Consider the following 20,230-nt stretch of genomic DNA (forward strand, 5'->3'; position numbering starts at 1 on the left):
ATCGTTAAACAATGAATAAAAATATTTGCAATCGCAAAACTTTATTAAATTCTAGATCTACCGGTACTACAATTTAATTACATGATTGATTCAAAATAATTGATGCAATTTCACTCAAGATAAACGTTGTACTTTAAAAAATGAGGATATGTCAAAACTGCGCGCTATAATGGTAGTTTATTTTTGAAACTTATTAATAAAACGAGGTTCCTATCAAAATTTCTTTTTTTAAAAACAACATTTGAATCAGTATTCTATTCAATGAGTTAGTTAATAAATGGAAAATCTATTTTATAATGATCCATTGACACTTTTACCATTGTGACCTTAGAAGCAAATTTTTTCGAACCAATGCGCGAATTTATGAATGAAGCTTGATTTATTCATGACTAAGTCTGTGACCTTTTTAAAAGACTTACTTCCCCTGAAGTATTTCATTTAAAAGTGGTGTAATTTTTTTGAAAAATCTGCTTGCATATATAATTTTAAAAATTAGATGGTTCACTTTCGTAAAAGAAAAAAGTAGCCGTTGCATCAGAACTTTGAATGATCTAAAATATCATGATGTCAGATTTTTATTTTCTCTTCTAGTTTCTGAGATATAAATGGGACAGACGGGCCACACAAAACTAATAGCGTCTTTTCCCCTTTCCGGGGCGCTAAAGAATGGAGCACTTTGACAAATAAATCCTCTCAAATGGGGTATAATTATTACTGTACATGTTTTTCTTGCAAATAGTGTAGCAGATAAGAATAATTTTTTGTTTATCTAAAGCTCATAATTATCATTGAATTATTACGCACAGACCCTGATTTATTGATATGTTAGACACATTCAATTATTGTTCAGCCAATCCTTAGAGACACAAATCTCAACTTTTGTAACAATGTTAATTGTAATAATAGCAGGAAAATATCTACACTGGATGCTGAAAATGCAATTTCATTTTTTTAGAAAGGGACGACTTTGGTAGCTTAGAAAATATGGATTTCTACCCAGTGGAAGTGACACAATCAATAATGAGGAGAAATGGTAAGCAAAAAGTAAACTTTCAATTACTAGGGTTTTACAAAACTAGACTTATAAAAATTACAAAAAAAGTTAAACAATAATATAAAAAAAAAAAGCAAGAAAAAGTTATATGATTTTATTAACAGAGCTGCAACAGTCATTCAAACTTTCTTTTATCCAATAATCCAGTATGGTATCCATTCCTTTGAACAAAAAGTAAGCTTCAAATTTTCTTTTCTGTAGCATGTATGGAAACCAATACTTATCATCTGGCCACATTTGATTGAATGGAATCTCACCATCTTTATACCACTCAGGTTTCATTTCTGAAAGCATTAAGTTTCTTTATGATTAAAGCTTGCAGATTATGTAGCGATTTAGGTTTTGCAGTACAATAATAAAAAAACAAACCCCCCCCTTTCCAAAAAAATACTACTATTTTATTATATAGACTATTATATGGAGCATGGTGGCAAAAAGAAATCCCAAGGGTTAGAAGACATGGATGAATCTGTTCTTCTTCTTCTTCTAGCCAGCTTTATTGCTGCTGAGCTGTGAGCTCTTTTGCAGACTGTGCCAAGGAAAAAAAGTGTGCTGTTTTCTTCAGTTGTTCAGCACTGCCGTATAGGGTGTTGTTTATGTTAGGCTGTAGTGGAAGTAGGGTCTGCCTAAGGTGGATTGGGGGGGGGGGGGGGGCATTCAAAGAGGATATGGTTTACGGTTTCAAAGGGGTGGGCGCAGTGTCTGCAAAGGGGGAGTTGTGTGGAGTTTACTTTGTTCAGGTGGTAATTTAATAGTGGTGTGTGTCCTGTTCTTTGTTGGAAGATTGTAGATTGTTCTTTGCGGGGGAGGAAGTTAATACTGTCCAGTTTGTTAGGCGTAGTCATTTCTTTGTACATGGCTCTGCCTGTGTTTCCTGATGTCCATTGGTTGAGCCACTCCTCTTTGTGATTGTTGACTAACATTGACCTTTGGGTGAGGTAGTTAACAGGTCTATCTGGTTGTTCCATAGATGAACCTGACTTTGATAGCTTATCTGCCTTTTCATTTCCCATGATGCCAATGTGTCCAGGGATCCACTGTAGTGTGATATTGATATTTAATTTTGATATCATCTGATGGATTATCACAATTAGTGTTGTCAACTCTCTTGGGCTGTTTGAGGTGCTGCTGTTAAGTGCTTGCAGAGTAGATTGGGAGTCTGTAAAGACAACAATATCTGATGGTGGATGCAATCCTTCATATAATTTGTTTTCCACTGTCTGTATTGCTATGGTAATTGCCTCAATTTCGGCTTGGAAGTTTGAGCAGTAATCGCCACAGGGTGTGCTTATCTCAAAGTGTTTATTTTTAGGGAAGACCAGAAAGGCACCAAGTCCAGCATTGATGGTAGCTTTGAAAGCCGATCCATCTGTATATATATGGATAGCTGTATTTTGATAGCTTTCAATTGTTTCAAGCGTGCTTACTTTGAGCTCCAGTGGATTTGATTCTTTAGTTAAGGTGTTATTTAGTAAATGTGTTTTGATGGTTGGTTGTTTGTAGTTTAGTCCGGGCGTAATGTTTGAAAATCTGGTAATTTTTTCTCTGTTATTGGGTAGGTGGTGTTTTAGGGCTAGTTCGTCAGTAAGTTGGATCAGAGTCCTTTGCATTTTTTGGTTGTTTTTCCTATTTCTCTGTGTTAGTAATTTATAGGATGATGAATCTGTTCAGTTATTGCAAACAAGTTGCCCATCACTACCATATGCTGTACAGAAATAACATTCACCCCATTTATACGGACAATAAAGATTATTATTATTATAAGGTTCTGACGAGTCGTTTCAGGTTAAAAAATATTTTTTTAACATGTTTTTTTCCCCTTAATTTTTTTTCTCTTTAATTTCAAAATTTTGCATTACATTCCATAATACCCACAACTATTGTAGTGTTGCAACAATAACGAAATGATCTACAAAAAAAAAATAAAAAAAAAATTTGCTTCTATAAGGCGTATATAGAAAGTGTACCTTCTGTTTCAACTGGATCACCAATGTAATGAAATGTTTGAAAGACATGAACTTCTAAGATTACTGGATCATTCTCAAATTCAAAATTTATAAGCCCTATTCTCTCTAGAACATCTGCTTGAATCCCACATTCTTCCACAAGTTCTCTGGAAAAAAAGCAACAAAAACAAAATCAGAATAAGTTGTAAGAGAGAGAACCTAGAAATTAATCTTTATCTACTGTATCAGATATTTGCACAAAGTTGGTTATGACACATTGTTTAATTTCAATATTGTTACAAGTGATATTAGTGGTAAAACAATTTATGATAAAAATGACAATATGTGAAACTAAATTGTAAATTTAATATTCCCAAATAATGTTAAGGACTGTAAAACCTTTATAATAGTGAGAGTTAAAAAAAAAAATCCAATTATGAATGTAAAGTGCTTTTTTTTTCTCTTTTGATGATAATTAAGTTCTATGTGAAATGAATCAACCTTTTAGCACCTTGAAGGATTGTTTCATTTTTTTCAACTTTTCCTCCAAATCCATTCCACAAGCCACAGCCAAAACCTCTTTTCTTCAATCCCAGCAATATTTTACCTGGCTCTCTCACAAAAACCAGAGTCAGGATTTTTCTCAATCTCTCAGACATATTGTTGGTCAAGTTATAATAAAATCCAGTGCCTATTTTGTATAGCCTAAGCTTTTTAGCTTGAGGTTAATAGGAAAAAAATCTGAAAAAAAAAAAAAAAAAAACTTAAAATGTTTATACAAGAAGCCATTGATTTAAAATACATGTAATATAGAACTTTTCAATGCTTTGGTCATAAAATATTTTTCAAACTACGAACATTTTTCTTAATAATTCCTGTTCTTATAGACAGTAGTCTACTAAAAATAGGGTTTGAAATTAGGGGAAAGAGATTTTGTTCGGGTTGCTGGTTATATGATTCCAATTAAATTGAGTTTGGGAAAAAAAAAACACAATGTGTTCTCTATAAATTATTCCAAATGGTTAAATTATAGCTCAAGCTACTTCTTTGGTCTTGAAAGGCAACATCAGTTATGTATGCTCACATGTGCTGCACTCTTATCAACCAGAGTTAGATTGTATATATTTATAATATATCTGTCACGTACACTATGACCATATATGGTAACAGTTTAGGGTTGTTTTGCCGACATAGCTTGACAAAGCTGGGAAAAAAAAACAAGCATGTAATTATATGAACTCCATTGGTTCCGAAAGTTAATTGTTGTACATTAGACTGCAATGATTGGTTGGTCTGGGAGGGGTAAGTTGTTGATCACGTGATCACGAGCTGAAACCCGGCGAAGATGCAAAATAGCCTCAGTCGTGTGTATAGATTTGTAGGGATAAGATCTAACTTGTATGTAGTTAAGAATATATATTTTATTCGTATCAAGACTCAGATATATTATTGAATAGATTAGTTATTCAAGTACATTTAAGCATTGTAACTATTTGTGTATAGTGTTTTCAAGTTAATAATTAAAGTAATTGTTTTTGGACGAAGAGAAGTTTCTTCATTGAATTTAGAACGTACTTAGATCATATTTGTCAAGTAGTAACTCCTAGACCTAGATGATCCTCTTATCAATTGGCAACATTCTGTATGATCGTATCATCAACATAGATCTGTCTACTTCTATACGATCATCTTATCGAAAGATCATTTCAAGATCCTCGGCAATCACGATCATTGATGGCGCAATATAGTTCAAGTCTGATCGTGACAGTAGCACCATCTTAGAGTGTGACATCAACACCATTGATGATCGTGACAATATCCTAAATGATTTTTAACCAAGCTAGATGTATGACATTCTGGCACTGAGAACAACCCCCAAAAAGCAAATATTTGTAGACAAAAGGATTTCAAAACACTATTTCTTCAAGCCACAATGGCTCACAAACCCAAGCATTAGAAAAAAAAACAACAGCAAAACATTTCACTTTAATGTAAAAATGTAGTGGCTGGTAACATTTCAGCAGTTGTGGCCCCCTTTTTTTTTCTAATTTCATACTTTCAACATGCTTCTGTTTAAAACAAAGAAAAAGAAAATAAAGGATGTTTTAGCTAAAAGTACAAGTTCTTTGTTCTGTTATTAAGTTTACAACATGCTTATTTATTATGTTATTGCTTTTGCATTAGCTGTTTACCATGAAGTCAGCATACACAAATATCTCAAATTTCTCTTTTTGAGAGGTCATAAAAGAAGTAATATCTTTTCTGATGTTTCTATAGTTGGTCCTCAGTTAAGTAGAAAACTTGACTAACTGCCCTGAAAAAACTGTTTCTGTCAGCAGTAATTTAAACAATTAATCTTTGTTGCTTAGACATTTCATTTTCTAATAGCTGAATTGTTATGGGTAATGTTGTTAATACAGGAGCTTTTGTGGGGGTTGATGGTGTCAGTTAATAGGTCTTTTGTGATGGTGGTGATTTGTGGTGCAATTTCTGTTACAGTCGAAATGGATGCAACTAGTTGGTTTGTTGTGATGGTGATGGATGATGCTATTTCTATTGTAGGCTAAAGGTCAGATGGTGTAGGTTCTTGTGTTTGTTGGTTCCATATAAGAAAATATCAGCCTATATAAAGCAGCAATGCTTCTTAATTCCATTAAGTGTTCAAACATGATGTTGCCAGCCTTTGGTGTACACCATCAAACCTCTCAATATGCTGAGTGTGGCTTTTGTCTCTGGATTGCCGAAATTATAACTGATTAATAGTGAGATGTCTGTATCCTTCAAAATATAAATCAAGGCTATGGCACCCCTGTAATAATGCAGTGGGTACGGAGTCACACAGGTGTGACTAGCAAGACTGTTGCTGACTCCTTGGCCCACCAGAAGGATCAACACCACCTAGTAAGACGGCTGTGAGTTTCCATCATGCTCTGGCAACAATAAAAACAAATAGAAATGGAAGAGTGGTTTGAGTGCTGGGACTAATTCCAAAAAGCCCATGAAGTCTGGGAGCATATAAGCCGCCCTGATTGCACTTCCCAGTGAAGCTATTAAAACACAGTGCAGGACAGGCCACTGTCATGTTAGCTCAAATTTCAAACAGCTTTGGCCAAACATCGACTGCAGGGAAGAAAAGGGAAACCATGTCTCGCATCATTTAGACTGCCCCAGACTGTCTGAGAAACTACTAATTCTAGAACGGTATCCATCCATCCATTGCAGTGGCCCTACAGCCAATGGAGATATCTGGCATGCTCAACACATCTCTCCATTCAGATCTCTCCTGAGCATTTTGTCTCTATGCCCAAACCCCAAACTGTTGTAGATCTGTCTCCACATCATCAATCCATTGCATTCGGGGTCTGCTTTTGGGTCACCTGCTTTTTTGGTTTTGCTGGTATACAATTTTCATTCCTCTGTTCTCTGACATTCTATCAAGGTGCCCAATGTTGTCTGTTCTATTTAGGTCTGTCACTATCGGTGGGTCTTGTATAGCACCATAGATTTTCCTAAGAATTTTTCATTACCAAGTATTTTAGTAGATTTTCGGTTGTCTTTGTCAGTGTCCAGGTCTCACTTGTAAACATTGGTATTGGTCTTATTATGCTTTTGTATATCATTTCCTTAGTTTTCCTTGATATTGTTTTGCTTAAGTAAAAGTGCTATAAAATGCTCTGCTATTTCTGAGTAAATTCTCGAAAGGTATGGTGACATATCTCTCTCTCTATTTTTTTAATATATATGCACAATGCAAAACAGCAGGGTTTCTGTCCAGAGCTATTGCAAGAGAGGATTTGAACCTCTCAAGCCCTCACTCAAATGGAGTTCGATATGATATCATTGATATCCTTCATCATTTAGGCAGTCATTTGAATGCAATCAGTCACTCATTACAGTGGTACCTGGGTAATATCCTCTCTTTAATGATTTGTAACATATACCTTAATTTTTTATTTTTTTTTTACTGGGGATAACAAAACACTTTTGTCTTTTTTGTGCCTCATTTGATACCTCCAAAGACCCACGATACACTAAAAAACTTCCTTCCTTAAAGTGTTTTCACAATGTCCAAACTCTAGATCTATTTCTAGATCTACAATTTTTCCATATTCCATGCTCTCCTAACTTTTCCAAATTTCGTGAAACATGGTTTTCACACACTTCCCTCAAAAAAGAAGAACAGTGACGACCAGTCTAAGATGGTTATTCTTGACAATTTTAGTTCTAGATCTAATTCTAGATCTTAACCACTTCAAACCAAAATTATAAGGAACACAAAACACGTTTTTGCTACTAGAATCTAGGTAACTAGACCTAACTGGTCTTAACTAAAGTCACAAGTGTCTTACTTAAATTTAAACTTAAATAAAACGTAAAAAAAAGTCCTGTTCCTGAACAGTCTAAGATGGTTATTCTTGACAATTTTAGTTCTAGATCTAATTCTAGATCTTAACCACTTCAAACCAAAATTATAAGGAACACAAAACACGTTTTTGCTACTAGAATCTAGGTAACTAGACCTAACTGGTCTTAACTAAAGTCACAAGTGTCTTACTTAAATTTAAACTTAAATAGATCTAAAACGTAAAAAAAAGTCCTTCCCCCCCCCCTCCCAAAAAAAGTTAATATACCGGTAGGCCTGACACACACATTGATGATGGACTAGAATAGATCTAAACTATTCTAGATCTATATATTCTATATAGATCTAGATTGAATGTAGATCTAATTATAAAACAATGCACAATTACAATTCCATAATAAAAAAGAAGCAATATCCACAGTGACAGTCTGTGACTGTGTGTGTGATAAAAGCTGTGATTGCTCACGTTAATTTCATAGGCAAGTGATTTTACGGCGCACTCAAAATTGGCACTTTCCGTTTTTCGGCGGAAGCAGTTCTCAGGAATCACTCAACAATTCAACAAGAAGATGCCGTTAGCAGGGTTTTTTCAGGTGAAACATAATCTGTTAATGAATTAAGGCTTCAATGCACTTGCTAACAAGCGCATTATTTCTACATTTGCTTAAGATTTCTTCTGTCTCATAGTATTTCTACTTTTATCTAGATCTAACTGTAACTTGTTGTAGACTTAAAGAAGAATAGCCTCACTCACTCACTGACTCAGTCTCAGTCACTGCTCAGCACTGGACAGCACTCAGTGAGTCAGTCGGCTCAGACTCATTCTCAGTAGATACAGTAGAAGTCAGTCTAGCTAGGCCTATAAAAGAGTAGCTTAGAAGAGACAGTAGGGTCATTCTAGCTAGGCCCATATAGATCTAGATTTAGGGTTATTATGTTTGTAGGGACTATCACAAGAGTGAAGAGACAATACTCTAAACTCTAATTCTAAACGTGTAAAGGACTAAAGTAAAGTGAAAAAAAGTGCTAGTGTACTGTGTAGTCTGTTACGTCTGTACTTACTACTACTCTGTAGATTAGTGTAGATCTACTAAACATACTAATGAATCTAATCTATTTTTCTAGGGAGGTAAAATAAAAAATGTATCTTTGAAAAACAATTTTTCGTTAGTACATCATTAAAATGCTTTAACAGAACTTTCCAATGGTGTATAAATTTATAAATTATTACTGTATGTCTAGAAAATTATGATTTTTTTTTGTGGCATTTTGATTTGACCTATCATTGGTAACGTTGACATGGAACAAGTAAGAGGAGAGCTTGTCGCTGGCTAAGCTGGGCGAGACACACCCCTAGGTCTAAAGTTAAAAAGTAGTCTATGATAGATCTACTTATTAAGAAATTTAATTGTAGATCTAGTTAAATCTAGTATTAGTAGTAAATTTTTTTCTAGCACACAAAAGCTGATTTCATTTATAATTATGAACTTTACTTGTTTAGAATGTAAACATTGAAGGAAATAAATTATTTGGTCTTGAGCTTCAAGAAATGTCAGAGAGGTGTGGACATAATAGCGGCGTTGTGACAGCAGAAAATAAATATTTAAAAAGTAGGGTCCAAATTGAATGAAACAATTTTTTTTTCAAATGCGCTTTAAAATTCGTGGGCGTATATTTAATACACAAAAACAACAAAAACAAAATCAGAATAAGTTGTAAGAGATAGAACCTAGAAATTCTCTTTTGATCATATTAAACCAAAAAAATGCCATCTTGTTTCTTAAGTACCAGCCTTAAATAGTCCCCCTGTCCTTGTTTGACATTTTCAGTATTTGACAAATTTTTCTTTACAATGTAGGATTTAGAGTTAGGTTAGTCTAGAGAGTCTTTACTTGAAATAGCAGAATATTAAAACATTAAACAAAAAATTATGATTAGGTCTATTCATAGTTTTTTAGTCATTGTAGATGCACAAATCATTCTTCTCTATCAAAAGAATACAGTCCATTTGACTTAGGAATGAAATAAATAATTAGTCTAAATATTTGTATATATGCGTGCACTGGAAATGAAAATACTATGTGTTTGAACCAAAAAAAAAGGAAATTTTTCATCCTCACTGTTAGTTAGATAAGTGCACAGTGACAGTGCATGTCTTAGAAAGGTTTTGTCATTTCTTCCTTTACTCTTACTTTACTAAGAGAAAGTTACTTGCTTAACAGTCATATGTCTTGTTGACTAGACAGTCCCTAACTTTTCCTAATAAATGTCATTGTTTTTTCCTAGTTGGCTGGAACTTCATGCAATTCCTAGCCTTCAATAGTTTTTCTCAATAGCATTCTCCAAATAATACAGACAATAATTTGTGTATTTAGAGTGTGAATTGCATTTTACTTTGTGTGATGATAGTCTCAGGATTACGGAGCTAATAAATAGTAAATAGAGCCAGACTATTTTGGTTGTTGCATCTTAATCCTACAACTATCAAAGTTTGAATTTACAAAATTGTTTTTCATGCATTCATAAAATTGAAAACCCATTCCAGTGTCATTTTTTTTCTTAAACTTGCTGATTATCCATTCTTACAATCAATCAAACTGATTTGTTGAGGCGTAAAAGCTGACAACTTCCATATTTGTTAAAAATGACAAATACATTGACAAATTACAGACCTAAAGCATTCCTGCATGCCACATTGAATCAGTCTTAGAAATCGTCAAGAACTGAAAAAAAACAACATATTTAGATTTGATTCAATTCAATTTGGCTTCATTCTTGTAGAAACATGTTTTTTTATTTATTGAATTTTTTTTCTTCTGAAATTGTGTAAAATGAATTTTAAGTTATATACAATATCGAGTGTCACTTTCTATATCTTTTTGATTTTACATGACATTTTCCTCTAACTAACCACTTTCAGACTACCAGGGGATAGAACTTGTGGACCTACCTACATATTTTGTTAAACTATCAAGATGGCAGCTATTGTAAAAAAAATATTGGTGAGAACATATTTTGATAACATTTAGTCCATAACAGTCTGTGACACTTTGTATTGTAAAAACTAACTCATTTTACACATTTTGTTTAGTATGTTTGTGTAACAACATTCTAATAAAATTGTGACAAAGTTAATGATTAGTTGCATGGAAAATAAAACAAAACAGAAAGCGTACATTTGGCTATACAGGTTTCTCTTGAAACCCAGCAATCCATAAAGTGATGTAGATTCAACTTGAATTCCTGACATTTAATCTACCATGTGCTTTAGCACTCTGACATAATACACTCTTGAAATATTTCTCAAAGTTTTTGTTTCTATTACTTTGTATTTAATAGTCATTTTTTTTTTTAGCCCTTCAATATTTTAAACAAATTGATTAGGATTACACTTTTGCTGTCCTCAACATTTAGGCTGCCTCTCTGGAACCAATGCAGGTGGATGTTGTAGAAGAAAATCAAAATGTTGAAGAGGAACAACATTATGTTGTGGAAAATGCAACCATAGTAAGTTGTATGTGCTCAAAGTAATTTACATATATTATATATACAGAGAGAAAAGATTAGTCAAGTTCTTCAGTAGCCTTTTGGTGTTAAGTATGTACTTAAAATTTTATGTTTTTAGGACTTGGACCATTATGCCTCGCAGTATGTTGGTCTTGCTAGGCTTAATCGCCTTCTTTTTATTGCTGAGCACTGTAACTCCTTAAAGATTGAGGCTCTTAGAATGGCATTGAACTACACTATGAAAACCACTTTTAACACCAGCCTGTACCAAATAATTCATCACAAACTTGTTCAAGCAACTTCAGGGTAAGAAGAATTAAAAATAAATATTAAAAAAACCCAACTTCTCTCTGGAATGTTATCAAATTTTTAGTGTCTTTAAATATATTTCTGTGCACTGAAACATGCTAATTTGAAGTGTTTACTTAGTCACTCACCATCTAACATTATCAGAAGTTGAGAAGCAGGATTACTTCTAAATTTTAGATCATTAAGTGCTTTCAATTGGTAAAAAAAAAGTTGTTTTTTTTACATGTGGTGTTAATTTAAAAAAAAAAAAAAAGGAATTTGTGTTTATTTTCAACTTGTTTGTATTTTTTTGCTTAAGTGTAAGGACTGGCTCAAACAGTAGTTCCAACAATCTCCCTGACCTAGCTCCAGTCAACTCCATAGATACACAGTGGGTGGAAGTAACGTCAAAGAAAGCAGCTCTAAAACTGGAGAAGTTGGACACTGATTTAAAAAATTATAAAAGCAACAGTATTAAAGAAAGCATCAGGTACACTGTAAGATGTAGCTCTTTTGAATGTATTCACTATCAATAACAGCAGTTACTTTTCTTAAGCATGCGCTCAATATTTATTTGCTTAAATTTAATTTAACAAACAAAAAAAAAAATGATGCCTCACAGAGTTTGTTGGGGTTTGATGTTTTTAAAAGCCACTAAGTGAAAAATAGTTTAAATGTAACATTTAATTAAAACACTAGTTTCAAAGAATTGAATTTAACTGTCAATAATTCAAATTGTGAAAAAATGGTTAGAATTAAAATTTAGTCTTTATCTTTATATTACTTCAATTTCATTTCACAGGAGAGGCCATGATGACCTAGGAGATCATTATTTAGATTGTGGTGATTTAAGCAATGCTTTGAAATGCTACTCCAGGGCCAGAGACTACTGTACAAGTCCCAAGCATGTGGTCAATATGTGCCTCAATGTTATCAAAGTAGGTCAGCCTTTTAGACCATTCTTGTTGGCAATTTTCTTCTTCTTATTTCTTATTAGTGGTAAACTACATTTCTTTGCAACTAGAGGGCTTCATTTCTCTCTCTATCACAACTTGACCTCTTCTCTACCTAAGCAGTCTTCATTTCTTTCTTGTTGACCTTTTCACTGCTTTTTTCTTCAATGAGTTTGGAATGTCCTGCATTCTATTTTTTTTGATGCACACAAGTAATACTATAGTTCTGTTTATTATTCTAAAGGTCAGTGTATATCTACAAAACTGGTCACATGTGCAAAGTTATGTCAACAAAGCTGAAGCCACTCCAGATACGTCAGATGTGAGTAAAACTTTTCTTATTGCTTACATTTTCTTTCCAAACATATAACTATGATTGTGTTTTGACATCCCATGATTTTCTCTTGTTACAGAGCAGTAAAGATGCCAACCAAACAATATCCAGCAGACTGAAATGTGCAGCAGGTTTGGCTGACCTGGCTACCAGAAAGTACAAATCAGCTGCCAAATATTTTCTTCAAGTAAATTTTGATTTATGTGAATTTCCTGAGGTGAGTATTTTTTTTTTTCGTAACATATTTCATGTACAGTTATATGTAATTTGTAGCTGCAGATGTTGCATAAATTATGATAAGCAAACTAGTGGTAATTATAAGCTATGAAGAAACTTTTACATTTGCAAAACCATTTTTGTCATCTAAAGTTGTTTACAGAAAAAAGAAAGAAATCTTTATTATTAACAACACTACAATTTTGTAAAGAATTTAGATACATGCATGTTTGAATCTACTTGTTTTTAAAGTCAATATGCATTATTTTCTTGCTGCTATTAATTAATGGCCATAATATTTTATTTTTGTTTCAGCTTCTCTCCCCATCAAACATAGCTACCTATGGTGCTCTTTGTGCACTAGCAACTTTTGATCGTAAAGAACTCCAAGTGAATGTGATATCTAGCAGGTATGCAAAGTGTCTACATTGACCTTCAAATAGTTTGTATATTAATGCGAATCATTGTAATTGTAAGCATAAACAAAACTATACATTTTTTGAAAATGATATCTTTACAGTTCCTTTAAACAGTTTTTGGAATTAGAACCTCAACTTAGAGATATTATGAGTAAATTTTATGAATCCAAATATGCATCTTGTTTGACATTATTGGATGAGCTAAAGGTAATTTATTTAATAGATGTTTATTGTCAGAAACATTGAGATTAAAAGTCAGTCCTTATTATTTTGTATAATTAATGTTCAATTAAATATGAGTCCATATGATTTGTCTACAGGATAATCTGTTACTGGACATGTATGTAGCACCACACGTGAATACATTGTACACACAAATTAGGAACAGGGCTCTGTGCCAAGTGAGATACTTGTATAGCATAACATTCAAGTTTTGTTTTTCTGTCCTTTGTGTACAGATGTATATCCTCAACTAAACATTTTTTTTTTCATGATAGTACTTCAGTCCTTACTTATCAGCGGACATGAGAAAAATGGCTGAAGCCTTTAATACAACTGTGGGGGCACTAGAGGATGAGCTTATGCAGCTTATACTTGATGGGCAGATTAAGGCTCGTATAGACTCGCATAATAAGGTTAGTCCTGCACATATTTCAGTATTTCATCGTGATAGATATGTACAACTAGGTCACGTGAAGAGTGGACTGGCATTCTTTCTGGAAAAGAAAAAAACATAATAAATGTTTAACAAATCTAAATGAAAAGCCCTATTCATCATACTTAGTGATGTTGGATTGTTTTTAATTTATTGGTTTGTTATTTGTCTCAAGGGTTAAAATATATGCTGCCCTGTGTGCACTAATATATGTAATATTAAGGGCAGGGCCAGCATTAGGCCACTGCGGCCCTGCACTAATTCTAGGTGTAAATTATTAAATTAACTTTTACATTATAACTTATATCAGAGTTTTAGCTGCCTCCAAGCTCTTGGAAGTCTACTGAAATTATTAAAATTTGAAATCTCATAAAAATTTCCCGGGAAAATAGACAAAATTGTAATTTCAGGATATAATTCTATATGGAAAATTGCAATCCTACGCGCGAAAACAAAAACAGCATTGTCAGCTTTTAATTAATAAAATTGTAATAATAATATGTCTGTTAAACTTCTGTGCGAAAGAAGGTTGGAAAGTAGAATAGATAGTGTCAAAACCCTTCGTTATCCGAAATGTGAACGTAATCTAAGTAGGAAACAGAATTTAGATGATATACTGTATGACTTCGCTACATGCAAGGCTCGTAAAGTAAAATTAATTTGATCGTGATTTAGTACTTAGTAAAGAATGAATAAATGCAAAGATAAAATAAATTGATTTTCTAATACAAAACCTTAATATTATTATTATCGCTACCCAGACTGGGCTGGCGTAATCCGTTTCGCATAGGGCCCTGCAGTTGTTAGGGCCGGCCCTGATTAGTGAAATATACATATTTATAATTAAAAATATAGAGAATGATTTATTAACTATATATAAATACATACACATACATAAGGGAGGCAAAAATGAGGTAATGTGGAAACAAAAGGATAGAAAAAGTGAAACTACTTATGGATACTTTTCATCACTGATTGCTAATTTTCAAAATCTGAGTAATCTCATTGTTTGATATCTGTTGATTGTCCGGTAGCTGCTCCTTAAGCATTGTTGTCTGCTTAGATTGGAATGATTTGATTTTTGTACTAGTTGGTTCAGACCTCTTTTTGCTTGGTGCAATACATGTTGGGTTCATATTTATTTTACCATTTTCTATTTGTCTTGAACATAGTAAGGAATTAAGTTACTGTTTTTGGTGGTTGATGCTTCAATTTCTGCGATTCACCTGTTTTGAAATCTATCCTCTGAGATTGATGACAGTTGTTTTTGACATGAGGTCTCATCAATTCACAACTGGATGGAGGTGTGGGTGTGTGTGTGGTTGCAGTGATAGTCTGGAACAACTGAAGTATGTATGTCAAGGAACTATGTGGTGTTAACCAATTCTTTTCAGATGCTTGTGCCATTTAAGTGTGGTTCTAAGAGCCTGGCTGTGGAATGGGAGGGTGGTATCCTCACATTGTAGATCAGCTTTTCTCATTTACTGATTCATTGGGACTGATACTTGAAAGTGCAGTCATTTCATATAGTATACACATGATAGTATTGTAAATTGGGTTTACATAAACATGATTGTTGCAAAGGGGGATTAAGAAGGAATGTTATCATACGATGATTGTCAAAATGGAGACATAATCCAGTTACAGGTTTATATTTAACATAATACTACATAAAGGAGATGATCTTATAATTCTCTTGTGTCACCTCAGGCATCTAATCTTCTGGTTTAATATCTCTCATCATGTTGTTTCTACATTAAAAGGGAGGCAATTCACAATGGGAAGGTTGGTTAAGGGGGAGGGCAAGATAATGTCATTTGGAAAAGTTTATTAGCAAAGGGGGGAAGAAATATTGAGTGTTCATGTGTAGGGAATAGTAAACGGGGATAAGATGTGGGTTGAATAATAGCAGTTAATTGAGATACTTTCAAGTATTTGCAGGCAATTTTGATTTCTATAAAAAAAATGAATTCCTTCCTACAGATTTTATATGCCAAAGATGCTGATCAGAGGAGCACAACTTTTGAAAAAGCTTTGATTGTGGGTAAAGAATATCAAAGGAGAACAAAGGTTTGTGAAATTGTTAGTCATAATAAATTCATTCTAGATTTCTAAACATCCACTTTGAAAGTATATTAAGTAGTGAATGGAGAAGGGGGGCCACTCAGCTCTAAAAAAAATATTAAAACAAAACAGCAAATATAAGGATGTCATTTTGATCAAACACTACCTGTTATTCCAGTTGTTGGCAGGCTTTTTCAACTCAAGAGCTTTGTGTTTAGTTCTGTTCTAGAAATTGATAGCTTTTAAATGATAATATGGACAACTTTTTTTTTATAAAGAAGCATTTTTAACTGACACATTTTTATTTTATAACTGTTTGAATCTTTCAGGCACTTATCCTTAGATCTGCTGTCATTAAGTGTCAGATTCATGTGAGGGTAAGTATAAACTTTCTATCACCAACTAAATGCAATATTTTTTTTTGTTAACAAGAGCCCAAAACTAATAAAGTATAAATTAGTATTCTTTATGAAAATTATTAAAGTTACATATTCTTGCTCCTATATACCTTTTGTAATTCAATTTGGCAGGCTAGTTTACAAGATTTCTTGTAAGCTATTATCAGAAATATCAATAAACTTTTTTTTGTTTTGTCAGGGAAAAAAATGTATTTCTCATCCCTAAACATTGAATTGTACGTTACATCTATATGTAGTCAATAGTTTTGTTTTAGTTTTTTTTTTTTAATTAATTTTGTTTTGGAAGGCATTTTGTGCTATTTTCGTTTATTTATTTTTACAATTCAGAAGCCAACTTCATTTACAAATCAAAAGAGAAATACAGAGTGCGTGTGATTAGCTATTTAATGAATCAAATATTTTGAAGTCAACTTCTGAATAATTCTGGCTTGGGACAAACACTTTGAATAAGTGAAGTCAACTTCTGAATAATAATGACTTGGGTCAAGCACTTTGAATAAGTGAAGTCAACTTCTGAATAATACTGGCTTTAGATTTTATATGTGCAACAAACGTTAACCATATATTTTAATGCTTTTAGCATTTACGTGTTTCAGAGTCCCCCAAGAGAAGGCCTACAAGGCGGGGAAATGTCCATAGCACCAGCCAGCGCCAGCTCTATGGTTAGAAATTGACTAGGATTTTGTGCTGTAGAGATGTAAATAAAACTGCTTGGATGTACATGAGATACAAGGGCTTGCTTGATGGTACCTCTGCTATGCTGTATGGGAGTAGGTGTAAATTGTAATTTGTTATGGAGTTTACAGTTTGTACATTGAGACTGTTGGCAGGTAGTAGTTCAAAAAAGTTGATGTGTATTTGGCAGATGTTGTGCAAGATGTTTATACTGTATCAGCTTCGTGCCTATTCCTTATTTTTTAAAAAATAAATCATTTCCAAGTTTGCAAAAGGAAAATGTTTTTAACATACAAGTCAATTCACAGTACGAATGTAGATTTTCTTTTTGTTTTATCAAAGCCATGAAAATGTTATATAATAATGCATATATTATATATTATTAACAACAGCCCAGAATTGGTCAATGAAGATCTTAGTAAAAACAAAATGTTACTATATAGTTCTAGATCTTTGACCAACCATTTTCTCTTAGGGCTATGATGTAAACAAAAAAAAAAGTTATTTTGTGATTTTTTTTTTAAAATAAGGTTCAAAATGCAATATCTCAAATAGACATGTAATCTCATGAGTACTTGATCATTCATGTCAATATTTTCTGTTTAAATATGCCTACTATTGAAATACTTCTATTCTCATGAGTTCCTAGCTGGATCATCCATGTAGATATCTTCTATCGAAATATCTCTAGAGTAATATAGCAAGAAACTTAAGTAGTTAGCTACACATTATTACAAACCTAGAAAAAACAAACTATATAGAATTGTGGGTGAGTGCATGTACTCAGGTGACTTTTACTGCAGTTGTATAAACTACATTCATATATGCTTGATCTGTATTCCTTGTTAAAATGGGTCTTGGATTGAGACTAACTTATTCAGAAACAAGCACGTGACCATGTTCATAAAAATGGTTGTCCCTTATTCATTCTGATCCTACAGTCCCACAGACTTGTCTTTAATACCATTATTCAAAATGCAGTTGTCAAATCTGCTAGGCAACTGTTTGGACATTTTTTGTTTCTGTTGATCTATTCTATCTGCACATCTTATTGTTGTTTAGATTCTATTTTCTAGTCTTGTATGTTTTTGTTCATAACACCTTTTTAATACGACCAATTGTCAATAACATATAAAAGTAGATGGTTAAGTTACAGACTTAGCAATTTGCTCATGCATTGAATGCTTGAATTGAAAGTACATTGTGATGGCCAGTTGGTTATTTCCTTTAGGTTATTAAGTAAAATGTGAATCATAGCATTAATACATAGGAAAGAGTCAGAAATAACATACAAAACTGTATTATTATTTCAAACTTAGAGCTTAGCTTTTGGAGGTTTGGGCTTGTTGGTACACTGTAGCATTTTTATTTTAAAAAATGTACATTGACAAACTGAAAATGGAATTATGGGTTAATTCAAAAGAAATGTTTTGATCATGATCTACATGTAAATGTTCACATCAAGCCAGATATTCCTGTATGTGAACTTTATGTACTGTCATATGTCATGACGTCTGTCATCTGGTCACCACTAAATGTTCACCTGTTGTTTGATCCAACTGTATATACTTGTCTTAACCCATGTACACACTTTGATTTCACTGTGGACTGACAGATAACCATTGTTTCTATTGCTGTTTGTTTTGATATTAAACTGAATTTGAAAAACAAAAGTTTTTTAGTCAGAACATTATCATTTCAAATGCGTAGTCACTTTTTAACAAATCGATTAAAAGAAACCTTTTCCCAACATCTTGACATTAGTAAATAATAAATTATATAAATATAGATATAACTGTAACAGTATAACTAATCTGAGTAATACAATTAATTAGAAGTCTACTATACTGTAGTGACATATAATTTGCTAAAAAATTAATTAGCTAGTAATTTCAATGTATGTACAGGTACAAAATGTTACATACATATTTATCCCATTTATATCAGAAAACAAAAACATGATCTACAAACTTTTCATTCTATCTGGATTGAAACATATTCAACAGTGATAAAACTTGTTTTATGAATATCCATAAATGATCTTGTCATATTATTATGAGTGCAGTTTATAGTAATTTAATTTCTTGAGTGTTCTCCCCTTCTTATACTCATGACAGAGTAACTCCATTTTGGAATGATTGTATATTAAAAAGAAATAAAGTAAGTAAAGCGCTTGTCTTCTGAACTGGGGGTCCTGGGTTCAAATCCTGGTGAAGATGGATTTTTAATTTAGGGATCTTTGGGTGCCTGTGAGTCCACCCAGCTCTAATGGGTACCTGACATTAGTTGGGGTAAAGTGAATGCTATTGGTTGTTGTGCTGGCCACATGACACCCTTGTTAACCATAGGCCACAGAAGCAGATTATATCATCTGCCCTATAGATCACAAGGTCTGAAAAGGGAACAACGTTAGATACAACAAAGACTGACACATGCACAGTTTTTTTTTTATTGCATTTTGGAAACCTAACACTCTAAACTACATTCTGAAATATCAATTTAATTTTTGAAAGGTTGCAAAAATGCCTTATATTCCTTTTTTTTTTTTTTTTTTTGTTTATTTCATTAAATTAAGCTAAATAGTGTTTAGTCTCTTCTGTAACTATTTGAGCGAGATAACTCTTGCTGTTTTTTAGTGATTATTTGAATTATCCTTTTGAAAAAGATGATGTTCCCTTTCCTCTTTCAGACCATGCGGTCTATAGGCCAGATGATGTTAAGGTCATCTGTTTCTTTGGCCAACAGTTAATGAGCAGGGTGTCATGTGGCCAGCACAACGACCAACTGCCTTTACTTTCCCCAACTAAAGTGAGGTATCCATTAGAGTTGGGTAGACTCAGGGGTGCCTTAAAAATCCCAAAGTTCAAAATCCTAGTCTTCACAGAGCTTTGAACCCAGGACCCCAGGTTCTGAAACCATCGCTTAACCACTCAGCCACCTTGCCTTATATCCTGATACTTCTAAATTAGAATTATAAAATGACATGTCAAGTCCACAGTTAGTGTTTACCACTTGATTGTTGTCTCTGGCACTGAGTTGTCCACATCTAAATCCATGAGCACTGTGGGCTGGTGTCTATAGTGTGAGCTCTTAATGATAAAACAGAAAGAAAGAAACAAAGTCTCACTTGTTTAAATTGCTTGTGTATATCACATCTGTCACCTGATTGCATTGTCCAATCTCTTTTTGTGGACATTTGGGGCAGGGCTCAGCTCAGACTTGATGCTCAAGGCCCATGTCAAGCTGGTGTATGCCTTTCAACCGCCCATTTTAACACATTTTTTTTGTTCTTGTTTATCTGTGCCACTAGATATTCAATGAATCCATGTTTAAAGGA

The 20,230-nt window shown here is 33.2% G+C and overlaps 2 protein-coding genes across 8 annotated transcripts; one reads left to right on the forward strand and one right to left on the reverse strand.

Annotated features, from left to right (window-relative positions):
• Positions 1-1,132: 1,132 nt before the first annotated feature.
• Positions 1,133-7,873, reverse strand: LOC129924490 (oxidized purine nucleoside triphosphate hydrolase-like). Of its 4 annotated transcripts, none has more exons than XM_056019141.1 (4): positions 7,752-7,873; positions 3,502-3,741; positions 3,022-3,167; positions 1,133-1,338 (listed from the first exon to the last, which is right to left on the reverse strand). In XM_056019141.1, exons 2-4 carry the CDS (start codon positions 3,657-3,659, stop codon positions 1,139-1,141), a joined length of 504 nt encoding a protein of 167 aa, XP_055875116.1. In that variant the 5' UTR covers positions 3,660-3,741; positions 7,752-7,873; the 3' UTR covers positions 1,133-1,138. The 4 variants fall into 4 exon arrangements, with proteins under 4 accessions (XP_055875116.1, XP_055875114.1, XP_055875115.1 ...); XM_056019139.1 differs by having other exon boundaries at positions 7,632-7,842; XM_056019140.1 differs by lacking the exon at positions 7,752-7,873 and adding an exon at positions 5,193-5,329.
• LOC106061164 (COP9 signalosome complex subunit 1-like) lies at positions 7,852-18,566 on the forward strand. Of its 4 annotated transcripts, none has more exons than XM_056019135.1 (15): positions 7,869-7,956; positions 10,284-10,365; positions 10,778-10,870; positions 10,989-11,176; positions 11,478-11,648; positions 11,961-12,096; positions 12,356-12,433; positions 12,525-12,662; positions 12,977-13,071; positions 13,182-13,287; positions 13,401-13,481; positions 13,578-13,715; positions 15,719-15,805; positions 16,129-16,176; positions 16,799-18,566. In XM_056019135.1, the coding sequence occupies exons 2-15, from the start codon at positions 10,339-10,341 to the stop codon at positions 16,883-16,885; spliced, it is 1,473 nt and encodes a 490-aa protein (XP_055875110.1). In that variant the 5' UTR covers positions 7,869-7,956; positions 10,284-10,338; the 3' UTR covers positions 16,886-18,566. The 4 variants fall into 4 exon arrangements, with proteins under 4 accessions (XP_055875111.1, XP_055875113.1, XP_055875110.1 ...); XM_056019137.1 differs by having other exon boundaries at positions 16,815-18,566; XM_056019136.1 differs by lacking the exon at positions 10,284-10,365 and having other exon boundaries at positions 7,852-7,956.
• Positions 18,567-20,230: the final 1,664 nt, after the last annotated feature.

This window comes from Biomphalaria glabrata, chromosome 2 (genome assembly GCF_947242115.1).
Source record: "Biomphalaria glabrata chromosome 2, xgBioGlab47.1, whole genome shotgun sequence".
In the NCBI taxonomy this organism is placed as follows: Eukaryota; Metazoa; Mollusca; class Gastropoda; family Planorbidae; genus Biomphalaria; species Biomphalaria glabrata.